We start from the raw sequence: 20,323 nt of genomic DNA, 5'->3' as shown, positions 1-20,323 counted from the left end.
GCCTGGGCTTGCCATCCTTCGTAGGCTCTCAGAGGTGTGCATACACCAAGCTCCTTCTTTAATAAGTCAGTGTTCTAGTTCATCTGCTGAGGTGTAGCTCAGCTTCATTTGAAGCTTCACAAAGGCAGGCAGAGGAGCTTGGGCTGTGTTGCTGCATCTCTCAGTCAGAGGAGAGGACTTCTCCTCAGGTTCATTTCTGCACCATGTTACAGGATTTAATACCATGCCTTTGCAACAGTGTAGATGCAGCTCTCAGTTTAAGTCACAGCCATGGGCAGCGTAGATTGTCCTAACTCCTTTTGTGAAAATGTCCAGCTCTCTACTCAAGCTGTGGTCCCCACATGGAGGTGGATTCTGTTCAACATGGCGTTCTTATTGGTTCCCTAGCAGAGCAGTGATCTGAGGAGCCAGGCACAGCACCACCCCTCCCTCCTGGATGAGGTGCAGGCCTCCTGGCCTTGGGTGTGTTGGCCTTGATTGGTTGCTCTCTCAACTTCGGCTGACATCCTCCTGCTTCGTGGTTTTGGTTGTGTTTTTTTTTTTTCTCCAGTCTGTTTCTACTCTTGGATTCAAGAAGTTGAAATCAATGGCTTTATATTCAGAGTTCTAAATTGAGCCACATAAACACTTTGGGCTTGGACTGAGGGTTTGGCATGGGCTTGAGGCTGCTATTTTCGATATGCCAGAGCCTTCTTGGAAGTCGCTCACTATGGGCTCTACTCCATTTAGGCTGTGAGCTTGGGATCTCGGCCTGTTTGGTTGGGGGTGCTAGGAGCATTGGGGGAGGGGTTCACAAGATCTGTAACCACAGAAAACTTGCCCAGATGCTTCTAAGGCCTTGATCACTTTGAAAGTCGAGCTCTGGGGCCCTCAGGGCTGAGCATGCTCAGCTAGCTTGGAGTTATAAGCCCCATGTGACTTTCTATGGTGCTGTCAGATCCAGGGGCAGGCCAGTCTTTTCTACCTGTGGATGCTGCTGTCACTTTTATTCTGGGATTGAAAAGGCTGCTTTTTTTTTTTTTTTTTTTTTTAAGTTCTGTGGCAAGGCCAGGTTTATCAGAAGAACGTGATAGTCAGTGGTGTACTGACAGCTCTCTGTAGGGGAGTTGCCATGTATAGACATGCATAGGTAGAAGTATAGAGAGATCTCTAGCATACAGCCACAGACATGGACATCCTGCTACGTACCTATAGTAGAGCCAGTCACTTGGATCTGAGGAAACCATGGCTGGCTTCTGATCCTCTTTTTTGTTTCTACCTCAGGTGTACAGTAACCAGATGACTGACATGAACGGTGACCATAGTTTGGTCACACGTGACAGGTAATGGATTGTAGATGGCCAGGAAGTCTCCATAGATCCTTACTCTTCTGGGTTCATCACATCTGCAGAGGGCTTTGCAGAGGAGCCGAGGGACCTCATTGTAGGGACCCATGTTTCTGCCTTTGCATGTTCCTCTGTTCTGAGTATGGCCTCATGGCATAGACTGTTTCACCATGTTCTTTCCACTCTCCTGACCTGGAGGAAATGCTGGGTGGGGTAGCTGGCAGACAATGGCTGCTAAGACAGATCTAGAGATTAAATTCCCTGGTGTATACTGACATTCAGTGTATTGTAAGTTTTGTAAAATAAGCACCCAGTTGCTGGCCACAGGTGGAGTGAGTTACCAAAACAAAGATCTCTGAAGAGACTGAGCCAGTGGAGCAGAATAGTCTCAGACCCCAAGCATTCACGTTAAGCTTGGATTTGACTGTGGATATATCTGTAGCCCAAACTGAGGGTAGTCCCTGGTAGGGAGCCTCTATGCAAGGATGCATGCCTAGCCCCCGGACCTACCCCTTCTGCTTTGCCCCCAACATGAGAACACTCAACCACCTTCCGTCTGCCCCACTGCTCCAGCAGGTACCTGCTCTCCAGCAGGATGCCACACTTGGCTCGTGCTTGAGTCTGAGGGCTCTTCCTCTTCAAATCTACTCCTTCTATTTGTTTCTTGCGTCTTCCACAGTCCAGGCTCCCATCACACCTCTGTCTTCTGGAGAGCAGGATGTGACTCCTACCCCACCTTCTCACCCTTCAGAGCTCCCAGGTGACTCCTACCTAACTGTGCCAATACCAGGACCGTACTGGACTTCATCCTTGTGACCTCCTCCTTGCCCTCCTGCACTGTCCTTTTCCATCTTAGCCTCAGCACCTGCCCCTCTCCCTCCCTACTGTCTAAGTCAGCTAGCACACTCCGCAGCTAGCCTTCCACTCACCTGCTGTACTGTCCGTGTTTCTCTGTAGCTCTTAGCACGGTCTAGCATGCCACACCTTCCACCCATGCTTCTCAGAGGCAGTTACAGGCCTGGTGTTGGTTGTGGGTATTGCTAATATGGTTCCAGTACTTGGATCTAGAAACACTTAGTGGATGCTGTGGCCAAGTGTGTTAGGGGAGTTGCCAGGTGCTGTGAGGAGGAGAGAAAAGCCTTCCTGGTCTTTATGTACCTAGAAAGTCTATGAGTGCCAGGCTCGAATGTTCACAGCTTCTTCACTGGGGCTTCCTGTCTGGGCTACGTCCTGGCAGATGTTCTGGAGAGGCCCTACAGCAGTTACCATGGAGAAGGCCAGTTAGGAAGTTGGCACTGGAGGAGAGTGACACGATGGACATGTCCTGAGACACCCCCCTCCACCTTTTCACATGGGAAGAATGCTGTTCTACATTACAATTTGGTCTCCTTGAAGAGTTCAGGAACTGGTAGGCAGAGGAGCTGAGATGGCCAGTTGCTTTGGTTGAGGCCAGATGCCAGGCCTTTATACTAGTTAATCTCTGGTTGAACCCTCTCAGGGTCCTGTCTTGAGCTCCACTCTTAACCAAGGGCAGGTTAGGAAGGAGGTGTCAGCTTCAGTCAGCTGACACCTCTGCATCCAGGCACTTGAAGGACTTGAGCCAAGCAGAGAGCATCTTAGGGGCCAGTGTCCAGCATACTCATCTGACTGTTGTCTGACTCGCCTTGAAGAGCCTAGCAGAGTGGTAACCATTGGTCCAGTGGAGGCTGAGTACATCAGGTGGAATAGTAAATTGCAGGTTGATTTCCATTCTTATCAATGCACAGGAACCACACCCTGCCCCAAACAGACTTGATTATTCTGGCAGAAATGCAGCTCTTATGAGTTGGTTCCTTGGTAGTTTGTGGCTTGTCTAGTGAAAAAATCATGGCATATTTGATGTCTCTTGGTTTTGAAAGCATATTGAGGGCTTTTTATAGAAGCAGCAGAAATCACTACCTGAATTGAGACTGTGTTGTGCGTGTGCTCACCTGTCCTCAAGTTCAGTCAGAGAGAAGGGCATAATCAAGATTGGGGAGGCCCTTTTGCGTGTCTCTTTTCCTTGCTCAAACATCATCTTGAGACCTTTTGGGGTGTGTCCTGCTGGTTCTGAGGACCTCCCCTTGTTTGTATATAGACAGGGGGTACTCATCTTCTCTCCTGGCAAGTTACATATGAGTAAAAGGCAATCGTGTGACAGGCTGTGAGCACCCATGCGGTGGGCACCAGAGCACACAAGCCTGACTTTTCCTTCCTGGTTTACTGTGACTAGCAATGACAGGGATCCCAGGTGGGATCTTTAGCTGTAACCTCTGGGATGTTGTGTTGCTCTGGGTGGATACAAGCTCTCAGTGATGAGTGGGAGATGTTGAGCCCTTCCCTGTAGCTGGTGATATGTATATTAAGTAGTCTTCTTCTGTTAATGTTTCTATTGGAAAGCTCTTTGAAGGCAGGTAAGGACCTTTGACCCCTGTGGTGTGAGGAAGGAGATTTGGAGGCGTAATGAGCCCTTTGCCATGCATTTTCTCCTAATTATGCTTTGCAGCATCTTCAGTGCAAGGCTGACCTTTACAGGCTAAGGGTCTGCTGTCTCCGCCACCAGGTGGAACCCTTCGAGACCCTCCAGGCATAAGAGGAAGAGCCCCTGGCTGCAGAAGTACCTTTATTGTCCTTTCTTAGAAAAGTAGTGGGTGCTCCTGAATGAAGACAGGACTGAAGTCTATAAAGGTCGGCCATTGATAATTGGGAAAGTGAGGTCCTGCAGGCCCCGCCTCTGAGAGACAGCCACCACAGCTTCTTAGCTGTTCCTCCATCTTCCTGTGTGTCCCTCACACTCTGCCTAGTTAATTACTTGGTAGACAGACTGAGTACTGGTTGCACATGTCTGTGACCTAGTTTTTGTGCTCCATATGTTACACCAAATTTATTTTGGGACCTTATCTGGGTGAAGCCTAATTTTGCTCAGGGTTTTAGTATTTGTCAGGGACAGGACTCTGCCCAAGCATATATGACTGCCGCAGCAGAGTTTGTACTATGTCACTTAGATTCAGCCACGCAGAGCATGGGGCTGGTGACAGTAAGGGCTTCGGTATTACAGAGAGACCCTGTGGAGGTGTTGGATCACTAGGACATGGCGCCCAGGGATTGCTAAGCTGAGCCGAGCATAATGACCGCTTATGTTACCTGTCCCTTGTCGCTGTGATAAAACACCATGACCAGAACCGATTTATGGAAGACAGATTTATGTTTGGCTTACGGTTTCAGGGGGATCAGGGTCTGTGGTGGAAGGGGTAGGGCATGGCATCCAGCTACAGGCATGGTGGCAGTAACATGAAGCTGAGAGGGAGCACCTTGTTAACTGTAAACATGGAATAGAAAGCCAACTGGGAGTGGGACCGTATTTCCCTATAGACACTCCAGGAGCACCATCAGCTAGGGCTAAGTGTCCAAATGCTTTGCACCAGTTTGTGCTCTCCAGCTTTGGAACACAGGCTGCAGTGAAGCTGTAGTGCCAACAGCTGTAGTGTTCCTGTGCAACAGGAAGGAGGTGTTCTTTGCCTGAGGTTCCAGGGGAGCAACAGGTCAGTTCTGGACACTGGTCTCAGGTGGCCTTGTGGAGCAATGGAGAGGCAATGGCCTTTGTTCTTTCTGCTCCTCAGAAAGAGCTGGGACTGCAGTCTTTCTCCCTGGGGATCTATAGCCTGCCCGAGACGCTGCTCCCAGCAGATGCCTTCATCGCCTGGGTGATGGCCGTGAGATGAAAATTTGATGGAATGAGGGCACAAGCTTCAGGGCTTCCAATATTTCACTCAGTATTTCAGCCACTGCTTACCCAGCACACATGCTTTTCGGGGAATTTGGAATATAGATGTATCAAGCCACACACAGGAGACTGGTTGCTGTCCCTGGCTCCCTCAGCTCATGGGCTGGCCTCCATGGTTGAGGGATGTCTTCTTCCTTTCCAATCTCACATCCACACATTTTCTTCTCTCCTTGTCAGACTTGTGCTCTGAACCCATTTCTGATCCGCATGCAGCATTAGGCAGTGCTTCTAGAACACTGTTCTCCCTGAGCACAGGCTGCTGTGAGGTAAAGGACACTAAAGGGAGTCATAGCACTTGAGTTACCTCCGTGAGTCCTTGAGATCACACCTCAGTCGGTGCCTTTTGACTCTACGTAATCCTGAGAAGCCACATGAAGGTTCAGGAGAAAGGTGCTTGGGATCGAGACTGTGGTATGGGCATATGGTATAGATACCTGTAGAGAATGGGTGGGCATGGTGGCATCTTGGTGATGTGACATTTGTCACTCTTTAAAACAAAGGTCTTGTGATTGGGGAAGGTGATCATCCAGGATGTGGGGTGGGAGCCATCTTGGCTGTGAATCTTTGGGGGTCACTGAGGAGCAGCTGGCAGTAACGGGAATCCTCTGCTAGTACCCTTGAGGACTAGATTTACTTGTGGACTACTCCAGTAGCAATAGAGGATAAGGAATTGAGCCCTACTGTTACACACAGTTTCGGAAGCTGTTGCTGCCTTGGGTGTTAATCACTATTGCACAAAGCTCTGATTCCTCCAGAGAGCATCTGTCTCCTTCCGTAGCATGGCTTTGATGGGGCAGGGACCTGGCTTTCCCCAGCGCCTGCTCCTTTTCTTTGTTGTTTTGTTCCCTATTTCAGGGCTTTGCAGATGTTCTCTGGTTAAAAAAAAAAAAGTTCATGTCTGCTGCTAAAAAGAGTGCATTTCTAAAAACCTTTGTGGAATTTTAAGGTTCCAAGAGCATCCCAGTACCTGAGACAGTGTGTTTTGTTGAGGGTTTCCTCCCACCCCCTTACCTACAATTTCAGCTTTCTTTTCTTACCCTCATGGCAGCTTTGTGAGTTGTGACTGGAGTTTGTGTCTGTGGTCCCTGGTGGAGCCCAACAAGGTGGGGGCGGGGAGCATGAAGTCATTGTGGTGACCCTGCAGACCAGGCTGTAATACGTACCTCATGGGCCTTGGCTGTGCTGGGGCTTGTGTCCACCAACCAAATGATGCACTCAGGATGCTGGCCTGATAAAGGGCATCAGTGACCTATTAGCTCAAAGGTACTGAGGCCCCAGGAAGGCACACAGTGGAGCTGTGGAATTGAGAGCTTTCTTAGAAACTTGACATTTGTAACCAGGCTCCTCCAGGCTACAGGTGAGGACCCAGTGGGTCTCGACCACCCCAGTTCAAGCTCATCCATCAATCGGTCATCTTCCTCGTTCTCTGTCCTTCCTTGTTCAGTGTCCTTGCCTGGGCACTGTGCTAGGCTCTGCACTCACTAGAGGATCATTGATTGTTTAAGATGCTGTGGAGATCTGACAGGCTTGTGATGACATCATGCTGATTTCCCGCCATGTGACCATGCTTGCACGCTGTGGGTTGAACTGTGTGACCTCAGCATTGCTCAAGCTCTTCTGACTGTACCTCCAGTTTGTCTCATAAACAAGCCCCAGCCATCAGAGGGACAAAGCCTACTAGGGACCTGTCTTCTGCTCTGCTTTCCTTAGTTGCTGCTCCCTGTAGTAGGGAATGGGGCTTGGCTCTGAATGAGCCCAAGGCTTCTCAGGAAAAGGAAGGTTCAGGATGACTTTGGCTTCCACGCTTCTTAGTTTCTACCAGGAGTTGATGTAGCCAGGAGGAACTGAGGTTAGGGGAGGTCCGTGCAGAGGCCTAGGGAGGCTGTTGTGTGCATCTATGCACAGTGGGGTTGATGGCACTGTGGTCTCCCTAAAGTGGGGGAGCCCTGTGGAGATGTATGGTGTCCCTTGCTGAAAGAGGTCCCCTGTGGGGCTGCTCAGACGGAGCATGAAGGCAGCCCTGGCCCCTGAAGCTCATCCTGTGGCCTTCCTGCGTGCTTCCTCTGCTCCCACAAGTGTGTCCTCATGAATCTTGGGAGCCCGTGTGGGTAGCACAGTCCCTGCACCTTTGTTCTGTCCACTCGGCTATCATTCATGACCCACTGGTCATGATTATCAGAGACTAGTGAAGGGACTGGTGTCATATTTTACATGCCTCATCTGGAGTCCCAGTAGCCTGTCACTGCAGGGGGAGGTCAGGACACAGCACCTACTTTCCTTTGTTGAGCTGACTAAAGACTGTTAAGTTCTGAGCACTTGTCTAGCGTGCAGGAGAGCCTGCGTTTGTTGCACTGCACTGCAAAAGGGGTGGGGTGGGGGGAGTAATTAAAGCCCAGAGCTAGGTTAGTGATGGAGAGTGATGAGCCACCGTGGAGAACACTTGTGGCATCAAACAGGAGCCAGGCAGCCTGGGCCACACCTGTCAGAGGCTCAGTGGGCTACCCACACCCGTCAGTGGTAATGTCTGCCCTACTGTTAAATTACAGTCCAGTAATACTTTATCTAAACTGGTGCCTGTGAGTGTGTTTCCTTCTTGTTACTGTATTCACTGTATTCCATGGAGTGAGTTTAACTGGGCACTACAGTTTCTTCTGTAACATTGTTTTGGTGAGGGTGTTGAGACAGGGTAGTCAGGTTGTCTTTGAACTTCTGATCCTTATGATCCGACATCTCAAGTGTGGCGATGGCAGGCGTGCATCACACCAGCTTTATTTAATGCAGGACATTGATCTTGAGCCTAACACATGCTTCATAAACAAGCCCACCATCGGCTGTGCCTTCGGCTCTGCCACACTGGGGAGATCCTTGGCAAGTGTATGCAGACATGCCCTGAGCTGGTCCTTGAAGCAGGTAGGCAGCTGCTCTGTTGACACCTGAGAAACAGGAGATGTGGTTTGCCTTAGCCCCTCTCCCTGCTGGGTAAGGAAGGTTCTATGTGAATGCTACATACATAGCCTTCGTTTCCATTGCTGTCTGTGGCACAAGGCTCAGCCACTGAGAAGCCACACGGAGGAAGGTGACAGAGATTGTGGTGCAGACATCTTTGACTTAAAGCACATGTCACTTTTCATTTGGTCCTGAGTATGCCAGCCTTCCCTTCCTTCAGACTGGGCCCTGGTTTTTAAAGAAAGATTTCAGAATGATAGCTGCCCACCCGCCCCCCCTCCTCCTAAGTCAACTATTTCATTAACCAAATTACCACAAAAATGAACATTCTGCAAAGATGCCACATGAGACTACAGTGCTTTTGTATGGATGTGTCTTGTCTTCTATAACTTCTGCAGATCACCCAGGTCCTCCTGACTCAGCTTCCCTGAGCAGAGAGGCCTCTCTCTGGGTGACTTGTCTCCTGAGACATTGGGGTTTCTAGGTCAGTGCAGGGCTAGTGATGTCTGGCCTGTGTTGGTTGTAGCCTCTTTGGTGTCAGGGATGTCTTCCTGGTCTGCTTGGCACCTCTTACCGTTTTTTCCAGCCACCTACAGTGGAGCAGCAGGCCATTGCTTTCAGCCCTGACACCCACTGGGTCTGAGTACCAAGCATCCTCCTGAGCATGGTGACCAACTTGACCTTGAATGTGTTGTAAGGGACTTTGTTTTTTGGACAGCTTAAGAGGTAACAGGAGTCAGCATTTGAGGAAGACTAAAGAGTGAATTATATTGGAAAGAGATGTGAAACCTGTGGCTGGCTTGTAGTAGGTACTACCTACCTCAGGCTATCGGTGTTTGTTTGTTTGACAGGAAGTGGCTCCAGCGTGAAAATCCTGTGAGCGAAGCCAAGGATGTTGGTTGTGGGGTCATAAGGTGTAAGGCAGCTTGGGGATAAGCACGGTTCTGAGTCCCTCAGTACGGAGGGCCCTTGTCTTCCTGACCTAGCTCCAGCCACCCTGGCTGAATAGCTCGTCTGGTTTCTTTCTAAGGATCCAAATATTCTGCACTCTGCAATCTTGCTGCTGGCTCTAGCCATTGTCTATATCCGTAGTGTGAGTGTGTGAGATTTTGGGAAAGTAACTGTTGCAGTGAAATTAAAAAAAAGATGACAATCTAGCTTGATACAAGGTCAGGCCCAGGCAAGTCAGGCTCCTGCCTCAGTCTCTCCACATTGTGCTGTGAACAGGACAGCCTTCAGGTCTGCTGTGGACACAAGGAAGGCCTGGAGCTTGAGAGAGGGAGGAAGGGCCAGGGTGAGAGGACTTCAGCATTGCTGAGTGTGGTATGCATTGTACATCACAGAGGCCAGAATGTGTACACTTGGCAAGTTCTGCCCTCCAGGGTCGAAGTAACATGAGCTGCTGGTATGGCCCTGCTTTCATAGTCCCCTCTACCAAAAATGACTGGCCGTGAGCTGCGTGTGGCATGTCTCCTCATGTTTTCATCCTCTATTACAGATGCTTTCGTGAACAGCCAGGAATGGACACTCAGCCGATCAGTACCGGAGCTCAAAGTGGTGAGTGGCATCCCTGGCCCATGGGAGGGAGGGGGCTGGACTAAGCAGGGTGTGAGTGTGCAAGCTTGCCTACTCGGAATTCTGTTTCCTGAGGCCTCTAGGTAGGACCTGTTCTGTCTGGGGGGTGTGTACCTGGAAAAAAGACCATTGTTGGCCACAAGGAGCAGCAGCCTTGAGTGTGCCCTGCAGGGCCGGAACAACCATCCAACAGGTGGTAGTTTGTGTACAGGACTAAGGCTGTTGTCTGTGTTGCGCTTTCCCCGCCTGACTCTGTACTTCTCTGTCTGTGTCTCACACATTTCTATACATACACCACTGTGGATTGACCTGTCCCTTTCTGGGTGTATGACAGCCTCTGTAACAAGCCATCTGAAGTCATAATATTTAAAAAGTAACTACTGTTCATGCAATTACGGATTCTTGGCCGAAGTCAGAAGTTCTGTTTTTAATAAAAGCAACTGCTGGTAGAGTTAAAGCTTATAGCTGGCTTCTGTGTTTCCCATTGCAGTTGTCTCTGAGAGCCCAGCTCCATTGCTCCCCTCCTGGCTTAGCATGGAAGGAACGGAAAAACGCACATTTTAAATAATTGTGTTGTTTGTCATTGGATATGGGGCACTTGGTTGTGTTTGTGTACACACACACACACACTCACACACTCACACACTCTTCAGTTTATCTAGTATTGGACTCCATAGTTTACCTGCTACAGATGGTGAAGGCCCTCAGTTTGGGCCCACCCACTCCCTGTGCATTTTCCCAGTGTGTTCACTCTTTCTCCCCATCTCCCCAGTGACCCACCTGAACCTCCAAGGCCCCCAGGTTCCTCTGTCCTGTTGTCCCTACCTCAGTGACGCTGAGAGGATGGGATAAGGACTTTTGTGTCTCACACCTGAGATGGAAGTAAGCCACTTCCTCCAGGACACTGGTGTGTCTCAGCAATGCCCCCCAGTGTGGTTATCTGCTTATGGAAGACAACTCTCCAGCCTCTGGGGTTCTGCAAGACCAGCTCTGAAATAGCTGTGTTGTCTCTCTTGTATGTTTCATAGCTTTCGTAACTTACACAGCATATAGAGTGTTCTGGAACTACCTAATGAGTGACACAGGGATGGCAGTGCGATTAACAGGACATTTTCATCCAGGTTGGCCAGTTTCAGATACTCCTGGTGAGAAACTCAGGTGCTGACCCCTCTGGTTTTAGACTTAGTGCCAAATAACAAGGCCATGGTGTTTTCACAAGGTGTTTATGAAGCATATACTCCACTGGGCATGCTCTGCCTGCAGGTTCCATGTAATTATGGCCTTCGGTCCTCACAATTACTCCATGAGGGGCAGGCTCTGTTGTCATCCTGTGTCACAGGTAAGGTTTGAGACATGAAAAGCTTACCCAGAAGCTACCTACAGTCAGGTAGAGCTGGGATTTGAAGCCAGCACTGCCTTGGAGAGCCTTCTGTATATCTGTCCCAACTGTTCCTGTAGCCTCTGGCATCATGTGTTCATTTAAGTCATAGCAGCTGTGGAGTGGGGTGGGGGTGGGGTGCTTCAGCCTCCCAGCAGCACACAGATGCCTGGGAACCAGGTGTTATTGGTCCTCACCTTCCTGCGAAACTACCTGGGAGTTAAAGGTTGACAGGGCTTAGGTGGGTTCAGTTTGGTTGGTTTGGGTTTTTTAAGACAGCATCTTAAACATAATTTTAGCTGCCATGAAACTCACCGTGTAGCCCAGGCTGGCTTTTAATTCACCATCTTTCTGGTTCAGCCTCCCAAGGGCTAGAATTATACAGACTTGTGCCACCATGTCTGGTCCGGTCCACATACTCTTATCAGCCAATAATAATTGAGAATTGTTGTTACTAAAACTCTATTTTCTGATATATGGTTTTCTGTTTTAAGCATTGGTATGTCTAGCAGGTATTAGCATTTAAAGAGACAGTGTAGGGTTCACTTTCTTAAAGCTCACTTGAGCTCAAGGGCTCATCTGTGGTTTGAGGATGGCCAGGAGCTCTGCTGTGGTGGGCGCCCTCTTATGGTGGCATCAGCAGGCACCTCGTTGTCAACGGCACCTCACTCTGTTCTTGCCTGGTAAAGATGCTCAGGTCTCAAGAAGCATTTGTTTGTTCTGTGAAGCATTTTCCTTCCCATGCTCACAGGGATGTTATTGTTTCTACCCTCTTGCAGCACCCGAGACAGGCAGGTGGCCCTTTAGGTCATCACTGTGGGACCCTCAGCCCTGCTTGGAAATGGGATGATGTCACTGAGTCTCCAATGGACCTTTTATGGAGTCTTTCTCAGCGAGTCTTTCAGAATACATACATACGGTTCACTGTTTGCTTCTGTGAGAGTGGCGGGCCTCTGCCTGGGGCTCTCTGAAGTCGTGCTGCAATTGCTCTCAGCACTGCAGATTGGTGCCAGGCTACACAGGCTCCGTGCCTCCGTCTGTGTGGAAGCAGTAGGCAGACCATGCAGAGGTGCCACCATGTATTTTGCTTATACTCTGAGCTGGGATTCCATTTTTACAGCACATTCCTGTTTAGTAGTTGAGTAGAAAACACAGGGTGCTAGAGAATTGAGTTTATAAAGGTGTTGTGCTCTGCTTCTTCTGAGAGTGTGATAGCATGAGGCACCGAGCCCTAACTGATGGCCTGCAAGGCATGGCAGGGTGACATCTTCTCCTGCCTGAGATACCCAGCTCGGGCATTATCAGGGCACCCATTTATGCCCATGAAGCCCTTGGACCCAGGCTGAGTTATTTCCTCTTCTGCAAGCGACATTCAGGAGTGGTTGTCATGTTTCTCAGGAGGGCCACATTCTAACAGATGCTAGTTCTGCCACTGTTTCAAGATAAAATGTTGCAGCTCACAACCTATGAGATGGGTACAGAGGCCAAAGAAACCTCTGCCCCAGCCCTGGGGTGGGCGGCACTGGCCTGCTCAGGTATATGCCATACCATTGCCCACTGTTGCAGGAAAGAGCCCCTGGTGTCACGACACAGAGAAAGCCCAGCTGCACAGTGCTGGCTGAGTAGGGGAACATTTCTTCCAGGACGAGAAAGTAATCTTAATTAAAAATTTCATTTCTGTGGCATATACTAGCTTGGATTTTCTCAGCTTGAAGCTGACAAACAGCAGGTGCCCTTGAGCAAAAGAATAATTAATAGGCAGATATTCTCAAATTGTGGAGGCTCAAGGTTGGAAGATGCTGGCTGGCCTTGGAGGGGAGATAGCTTTCTTTGTGCAGGAACCGTCCACATGCTCTGGTCCTTAGCCCAGCTCTCGGTGGTGGGGAAAGCTCATTTATACTCACTAGCGTGCGTCACACACCAGCCATTCACACACTGGCTCCATGGGGGCTGTGCATCTTCTTTGGGCTGGGTGCCTTGGCAGGGCCAAGAACAAGATGAGGGAGACACAGTCCCTTCCCAGAAGGGGGTGGAAGTCACAGCCGCACACTGAGAGCTGCTAACCACTGCTGTGTGCAGTGAAGCAGCCAGAGCCAAGGCCTGAGGGCATCTTGCTGGCTCCAGGTAAGGGTGTGGCATTAAAGTGTCCTCTTCCACCACTGTGACTAGATATAGTGGCTTATGAACAGTAAAACCTGTGTTCATAGTTCTAGTGCTTAAGAGTCAATGGTATCTGCAGATTTGGGAGCTGGTGAGGATTTGGAGGTCATCTTCCCTGTAGATCACAGGTAGAGTTCCTGCTGAGGATTTGGGGATCATCTGCTCTGTAGATCACAGGTAGAGTCCCTGCTGGGCTACTTTCAAATGTATACTGATCCCATATGGACAGTGTTCCTGTGACCATTCCCTCTCAGGGACCCATCCCCCAGTATAACACCGGGTGCCTGGGGACATTAGCATTCAGAAGCCAATGGATGTGATTTCTGAACTGGCTGTTGACCCTGAATTGGAGTATGATTTAGGGCTATGATTAGTCAGTGTGGAAAGTTCTACTCACTTGGAGACAACAAGTCCACAGAGATGATGTTGGTAGCTTGTGAATTTAGGATTCAAAGCCAGGAAGTAGGAAGCAGAGTGGCGGAAGGGCAGCAGGCGTGGTGAGAGGGCCAGGACAGCCTGCAGTGCAGGGACAGTCACACAGGCTGTGGGGGCAGTTGGCACTGGGTATGGATATATGGTCATTGAGCAAAGAGTAGAATACACAAGGCTGCTGAGTATAGCAGCTCCCTGATGGCACGGTGGGGGAAAGGCAGGGCTCCCAGCACAGGCCAGGTGCTCATTCACCCACCCTTGTCTGCCAATATTATTTTCTACCCACTGTGATCCCTGGGCTGTCCTGGCCACAGCTTGACTGTGGCTTTTCTCTTGGATGTGTGTTTCTGAGAGACAGGCTTGCTGCCTACTCTCTATGGGCTCTGCCTCAGGCTCTGCCTCCCCTCCCCCATCCCAGTGCCTCCTGCTCCCAAGTCTTTCCCATGTTCACCTTTTTAGAGTGGAACACACCAGATGGCCCTATCTATAAATGACTGTGTAGCATCGTGTCCCATGGAACTGTTCCTCCTGAGTATGGGAGGCACCTGTCCTTGTGGACAGTTGAGCCAGTACACATGTGTCAGACAAAGTGAACAGGGGTGTTCCCAGAAGAACACCAGCATGCTAACACTCTAACAGTATCCAGCACTATTGAAGACAGGAGTTGACTATCTCCAATAGAAGTAGTCACTGCGTTCATTTTTGAGTGTCTCCCCAACATTTTGGCAAGGGTGATTATGATCACATGTGCAAAAAAATCACCTCTAACTGTTGTCTTATTTTTTGCCGCAGGGAATTGTGGGTAACCTGGCCAGTGGCAAGTCTGCGCTGGTGCACCGGTACCTGACAGGCACATATGTGCAGGAGGAGTCTCCAGAAGGTATGCTGTTCGGCAGGTGCTTAGTGACCAGCTTAGAGTCCAGGGTTTGAATGTTCTCTTTAGCATATTCTAAATCATTGATGACCCATGTCAGGGCCATAAGAAAGCCACCAGGCAGCAAAGAGACTTAGGGATATGCTCCCTCCCATAGGGACTTTATAGTGCATCCATGCCAGCATTTTGAGCATTAACCGTGAGATGTTTTCGAGTACATTCCCACTGTAAAGCATGTACTCCGGGACCTTAGTCCAGTGCTACCCCTTTGAGTACTGGTTGGACATCTCTCTGAACTGGACACTGACCTTGTGCTGCTGCTCAGTCACAGACACTAGCATTGCTAGATACAATCCAGATCACCCCGCCACGTGTCTAAGTATGTGTCCCTTTATATTGTATTATAAACATGTAATAATCATTTTGCATGTGAGTTAGGCATTTTTTTTGCCATTAGACATTTTGATTCTTCTGTTGACATACCCATGTCTTACTGTGGTTCTGTTCCTTTTCTTGCTGTAAGTAACTTTATGATAGTGGAGAGCCCTTAGTCCCCTTAATGCAAGCGTAGCCCACGAGCCATTTCCTGAACTGTATTTTCTCCCCGTGTAACCTTTTGAAATCCAACTCTGAGACGCTGAATTTCTGGTTCCTTCTTTTTCTTACTGGCTGTTCCATTCTTTGCAGATATGGACGCAGGTAACTATACATTTTCTTCATGCAGTGCTTGTCTCGTTCTGGAGAGAGGAGAGGCACAACCCTGTACTGTAGCGCTCCCTTTCCACGCTGTTCTGTGTCTCATCCTACTTTGTCTCATTTCACCTTTTTCCTAAGTTCAGCATCTCACCCTGTTCCATCCCTTAGCTGTCTTTTGAGTAGTAGTCCAAAGTAGCTTCACGTGTCCCCTGTAACACATGTTTCCGCCCCTTAACTCTTGTCCTAAAGACGGTAGAACCATCTAGAAAGAACAGAATTCTGAGGGGCCTGCTTGGGGCTCTGCTACCACCCTGCAGTATTTTCCAGCCATGATTTGAAAGTCTCATGGCTGTCCCATCAGGGGAAGGCTCACTTTTTAAATTCTCCATCTGGAACGATGGTCTGAGGGGAGGAGGAGGAGGAAGAGGAAGAAGAGGAGGAGGAAAGGGAGGAGGGGGTCCAAACAAAGGCTTATGGATGAGACCAGATGGACAAAGGCTCGGGTTTGTGGGGACTACAGACCCAGGTACTCGGAACCCACAGTGTGGAGGAGGGAGGGAAGGTAGTATCTTCCCTCAAGACCCATCCTGGGCTATTCAAGCACTCTCTTCTTCATGCCTGAGTGTGAATGGTCACAGCCAGCTTGACTAGGAGTCTGGAGTGCTTTGGACTAGGGGCTTCCATGCCTGGGATTCACCATTGTACAGTTGGTAAAACCAGCTACCAAGTGTGTGCAACCAACCCAATTGTAAGGCAAGCATTTGCCTTTTCCAGGCAACTCTGATTTGAGCGTCTCCCAACACTTACATTTTGAGCTAGGATTGCTAGAAGTTTGAGGCCAGCTTCTGGTTCTCTTGCTGTCATGCTGTGGCTCAGAGGTAGGTTGTGCTAAAGTTGCTGATTCTAAAGGAAGAGGCTGGACCATATCTATATTTGGCTATTTTGTGGTGTCTGTCATTTTCCCATTGGACATTCAGTCTGTCCTAACATACCTGTGTCGACTTGATTTATTTCCAGTATAGAATACTACATTTTATTTCAATCAACATAGAGGTGTTTCTTTTGAACATTCACACATCAGAAGTAAAAATTGTACCCTGTGAGATGACCTCATTGGCTGCTAACACTCCCTGCCCCCATCTGCAAAGTGAGAATATATCATCACATTGGCAGACACATAGCTGAGGACTCCTGGATCTGGAGACAGAATTTAGACTGTCTCTCACACCCTCCCCCTTGCCTACCTATATGTATGTCCTCTTTCTTTGAACCTTGGGCTCAGGGTGATTGTTCTGTGTTCTGAGGATGCTTCAAGCAGCATTGTGCCCAGGAGGGCCCAGGTTACTAAGCTGCATCTCCTGTGAATGAGGAGACCTCTGTGTGCCTGGAAACCTCTTGGCCTGGGCCACCTATGTGTTCCTGTCTGGAATGCAGCAGATGGCAGCTGTTGTCTCTGTGCTTCTGAAGTTCTGAGACCTAGTTTCTGTTTCCTATCCCTATGACCCTCAGGTCCTACACCAGCAGCAGGAGGCAAAGGAATGTGTCATCAGCCTTTGGTTCCTCACACTGCTGCCTTGTAATCCTGAGATTCTACTGTGGGGTCAGGAAATTTAGAGCCAGAAGACAGTTGTGGTCTTTTCCTTGTAAGTTAATGTAGGCAGTTCTCATGGCAGCTGAAACTGAGAAGCTGCATGCACAGTGCTATGGGGTTGGTTATATGATTTACTGTTTTTATCCAGGAACATGGAGAGTCTTGGCTGGTGAGGCGTGCAGGAAGTTGTCAAGGATAGCTGTAGCTCCTCTACCCATCCCTTCAGTGACTCTTAGGACACGGGTGGGAGGGTGCAGCTCAGGAGGACGGGTGTGGAGCTCAGGAGGACGGGTGTGCAGCTCAGGAGGACGGGTGTGCAACTCAGGAGGACGGGTGCGCAGCTCAGGAGGACGGGTGTGCAGCTCGCTCAGGAGGACGGGTGCGCAGCTCACTTCCTCCAACAAAGCCAAACCTACTCTAACAAGGCCACACCTCCTAATAGAGCCCCTCGCTGGGCCAAGCGTATTCAGACTGCCCCACTGTGATCCCAACTTGCTCCTGGGAGGTTGGAGAATGGGGGGATAATGTGGTGATCAGCTTAAAACAGAGCATCACTCTTGGAGAAGAGCGCCGCCTCCTGACAGAAACATTTCTGGTGCAGTCACTCCAGACTGTTTTCTTCAGGTGCCTCTCAGTGTCACCACACAGGGTGGCTCAGTTCTCTTTTCTTGAGTGACACCTTTTTAGTTGGCATTTTATTCTATGAGAGAAGAAAGTTGACTTGAAAGCCTGGGAGATGTAGTCAAGAGAATTACTATGCATTATATTTAATGCTACTTTTAATGAGTGACTTAGGGAAACCTGTTTATTTCAGCAGGGAGCCTGTGATCCCTAGAAGGAGCCGAAAGAGTGCAGCTATTGTATGCTTGGTCTCCTTTATGTGTTCATGTGTGAGCGAGTGTATTTGTAAAGTGTGTGTGTGTGTGTGTGTGTGTGTGTGTGTGTGTGTGTGGTGATATATGATTGACACCAGAGTCCCAGGACTGCTGTTGCAAAATACCATAGACCAAGTGGCTGAAATCAGAAGTAATACCCCTCGGTGAAGTTTGGTTCCTTTAGGAGGCAGGCAGGGCAGATCTCTGGCGGTGGCTGTGGCAGTGGCGGTGTGCTACCATACCAGTATACTCAGAGCTATGTAAGGAGGGCTCAGCTTCATCTGTTCCCCTGGAACTGGGTTGGTTAGCACTGCTGGCTTTTAGTCCCACAGGACAGGACCAGGCTGGGTGTGACCCTCACACCTCCCCTTCAAAGCCCTATTAAATGCTGCCAATTAGAGTTGTGAATGTGTTTGGGCTGTGCAATTTCAGATCCCTCTCATGTGTTAAGTGCTTAGCATTCACTGTGTACCCTGCCTTCCCTCATACCAAACCCACGTGTTTCATGGACTTTTAACTCTCTATGGGGAGAAAAATAGAGAAACAGCTTGTCAACAGCATGTGGGAGGTGTTGGGAATCATGTGCCATCCCAAGACACTTGTTATGTCCTCCAGGGATGATAGGCCCTGGGCCCTGGGCAGTCCTCTCTAGGTGTTGTTTCCTCCTGTCTGTGAGTTGTGGTCCCAGAGGGCTGTGTGGATGGAAGGGCACTGAGACTGCAGAAGCTTGGCATCCCAGAGGCCTCAGTGTTTCTGTAGGGATGGATCCAATAGATGACTTTAAGGCTAAAGGCAGCAAAGCAGTGACTAGCAGTGAGAACATCAGTCACCCCTAGCTAATACTTCTCAGCCGCAGTCTGCTGAGGCAGTGAGAACATAGATCACCCCTAGCTGATGCTTCTCAGTCTGCTGATGGGCCAGGGCTAGAACTGTGGGTTGAAGTCGTATCGTCTGCAAACCACCATCTGTTCCCCAAATCCAGAATAAACAAACCCACATACACTAAATGGCGTCTGAGGCCTCCCCGCTATATGATTCACTCACTGCCTGAAGAGGAAGGAAGGCAAGTCTGACTGTCACTGGCTATGGCTTCAGGAAAGAAGGGCTACATCCAGGTATGGCCTGGGAGCACATGGGCCCGCTGTTCCAGTCCACATGGGCATAATTCCTAAGGGACTTGCTCTTCTTGCTGCTGACTTTTTCATTGCTCGTTGGCTCTTAGCCTGTTCAGATTTATAGGCAGAAACTCCAAGGTTGTGGTTGCCCTATGAATGCCTACACTGACAGCCAGTAGGTGTCTGACCAGTAGCTTGGTGATAGAGACACACCTCCAGGCGGCATGGCTCCACCTCTCTGCCCCAGCCCCGTTTCTGTGCTCTCCTGGCTATCCTAGAAGTCTTAAACACAGTGACCTCAACCACACACAGCGAGGATGTACAAACAGCCTGGAGCACTGGAGGGAGGTGGAGGAGTCCACACACAGTGTGTGCAAATGCTGCACATGCTGCAGTTTTAAGTTGTTTTGGTAATGATGGCATGAGGAAACATCCGAGCATGCTCAGTAGGTATGATTTATTATGAGGGGCATTTTTGATCTGTGGTTGGCTGGATCTGTGAGTGTGCAACAGGGGTATATGGAGGGTTGATTTTCTAAGTCAACTGACTGAGTCTCAACAGGTCTCAACTCTTCATTCCTGAGAGAGAAGCTCAGAGCATGTATGTTGCATGTTTACTTTTGATGGAGAGGTTTTCGGTTTGGTGAAAACAGTCTAGGAAGAAATGCAGTTCACATCTTGGGAGAAAGACAAACTGAGATGTATATGTGTGTGTAAGGGCTGGGGAAGGGGTACTAAGAGAGGAGTGGGGGTGCTGAAAGGAAAGGAACAAAATGTACCTCATAACCTGGGAGCATTTAAGAATGCAGTCAGGGCTGCTGTGTAGTCTCTTCCACCTAACTCCTGCTATGCCCTGAAGAGGCTTGCTAATAGCCTTCATGACGGCCAGGAGCTGAATAGTCAGGGCTCCCGGCTCATCTTGGCTGTTTAGCAGTCTTACAACATTCAGCATCTGATGAACACACAGAGTGTCTTGTGTAGAATACTCAGAAAAATCTCAGCCTTTGTCACTGAGAGGCCATTGGCGGCCTCTTCCTGTGTGGGCCTCTGCTCCCACTGATGTTCTCAGAGGTGTGGCTGAAGTCACCGGTGCTTTCCTCTGCTCAAGGACCCATTCACTGTTCTAAATTAGTCCACATGAAACCATCAGACAACTTCAGGGCATCCCAGGCATCCTCTGAACAGAGGGGAGACCAATAAAGGCACAGCCTTTATGCTGCCTGGGACCACACCTGACAACCAGGAACTTAGACTAGAGATCAACATAGCAAGTTGCTGGTACCCTCTCCTGGGTCTAGAAGCTCTAGGGTCTTTGCCACATTCATGGATAGGTAGGAAGGTATGGGATCGGGTGCCAGGTGCACCACCAGAGCACCGAGTTTCCCATGTGGGCTTTATTTGAGTTGCTCTCTCTCCCCCCACCCCTCCTTCCCTCTTTCCCTCTTTCCTTCTCTCCCTCTCTCCCTCTTTCCCACTCTTCCTCTCCCCCCCTCCCTCTCTCCCTCTCCATGTGGGCTTTATTTCTCTCCCCCTCTCCCCCTCTCCCCCTCTCCC

At 49.5% G+C, this 20,323-nt stretch overlaps 1 protein-coding gene across 7 annotated transcripts in view; it reads left to right on the top strand.

Annotated features, from left to right (window-relative positions):
• The window catches only part of Agap1 (ArfGAP with GTPase domain, ankyrin repeat and PH domain 1), a 436,006-nt gene that overhangs the window by 141,219 nt on the left and 274,464 nt on the right, over window positions 1-20,323 (top strand). For all 7 annotated transcript variants that reach the window (XM_028755318.1, XM_028755317.1, XM_028755316.1 and 4 more), the window contains exons 2-3: window positions 9,572-9,630; window positions 14,411-14,498. In XM_028755318.1, coding sequence (XP_028611151.1) covers window positions 9,572-9,630; window positions 14,411-14,498 — 147 coding nt within the window. The remainder of the gene's footprint in view (window positions 1-9,571; window positions 9,631-14,410; window positions 14,499-20,323) is intronic.

The sequence above is a fragment of the Grammomys surdaster genome, unplaced genomic scaffold (assembly GCF_004785775.1).
Source record: "Grammomys surdaster isolate TR1022 unplaced genomic scaffold, NIH_TR_1.0 126059, whole genome shotgun sequence".
Classification (NCBI taxonomy): domain Eukaryota; kingdom Metazoa; phylum Chordata; class Mammalia; order Rodentia; family Muridae; genus Grammomys; species Grammomys surdaster.
The sequence above is the reverse complement of the archived record's forward strand: the minus strand, read 5'-3'. Positions and strand labels throughout refer to the sequence as shown.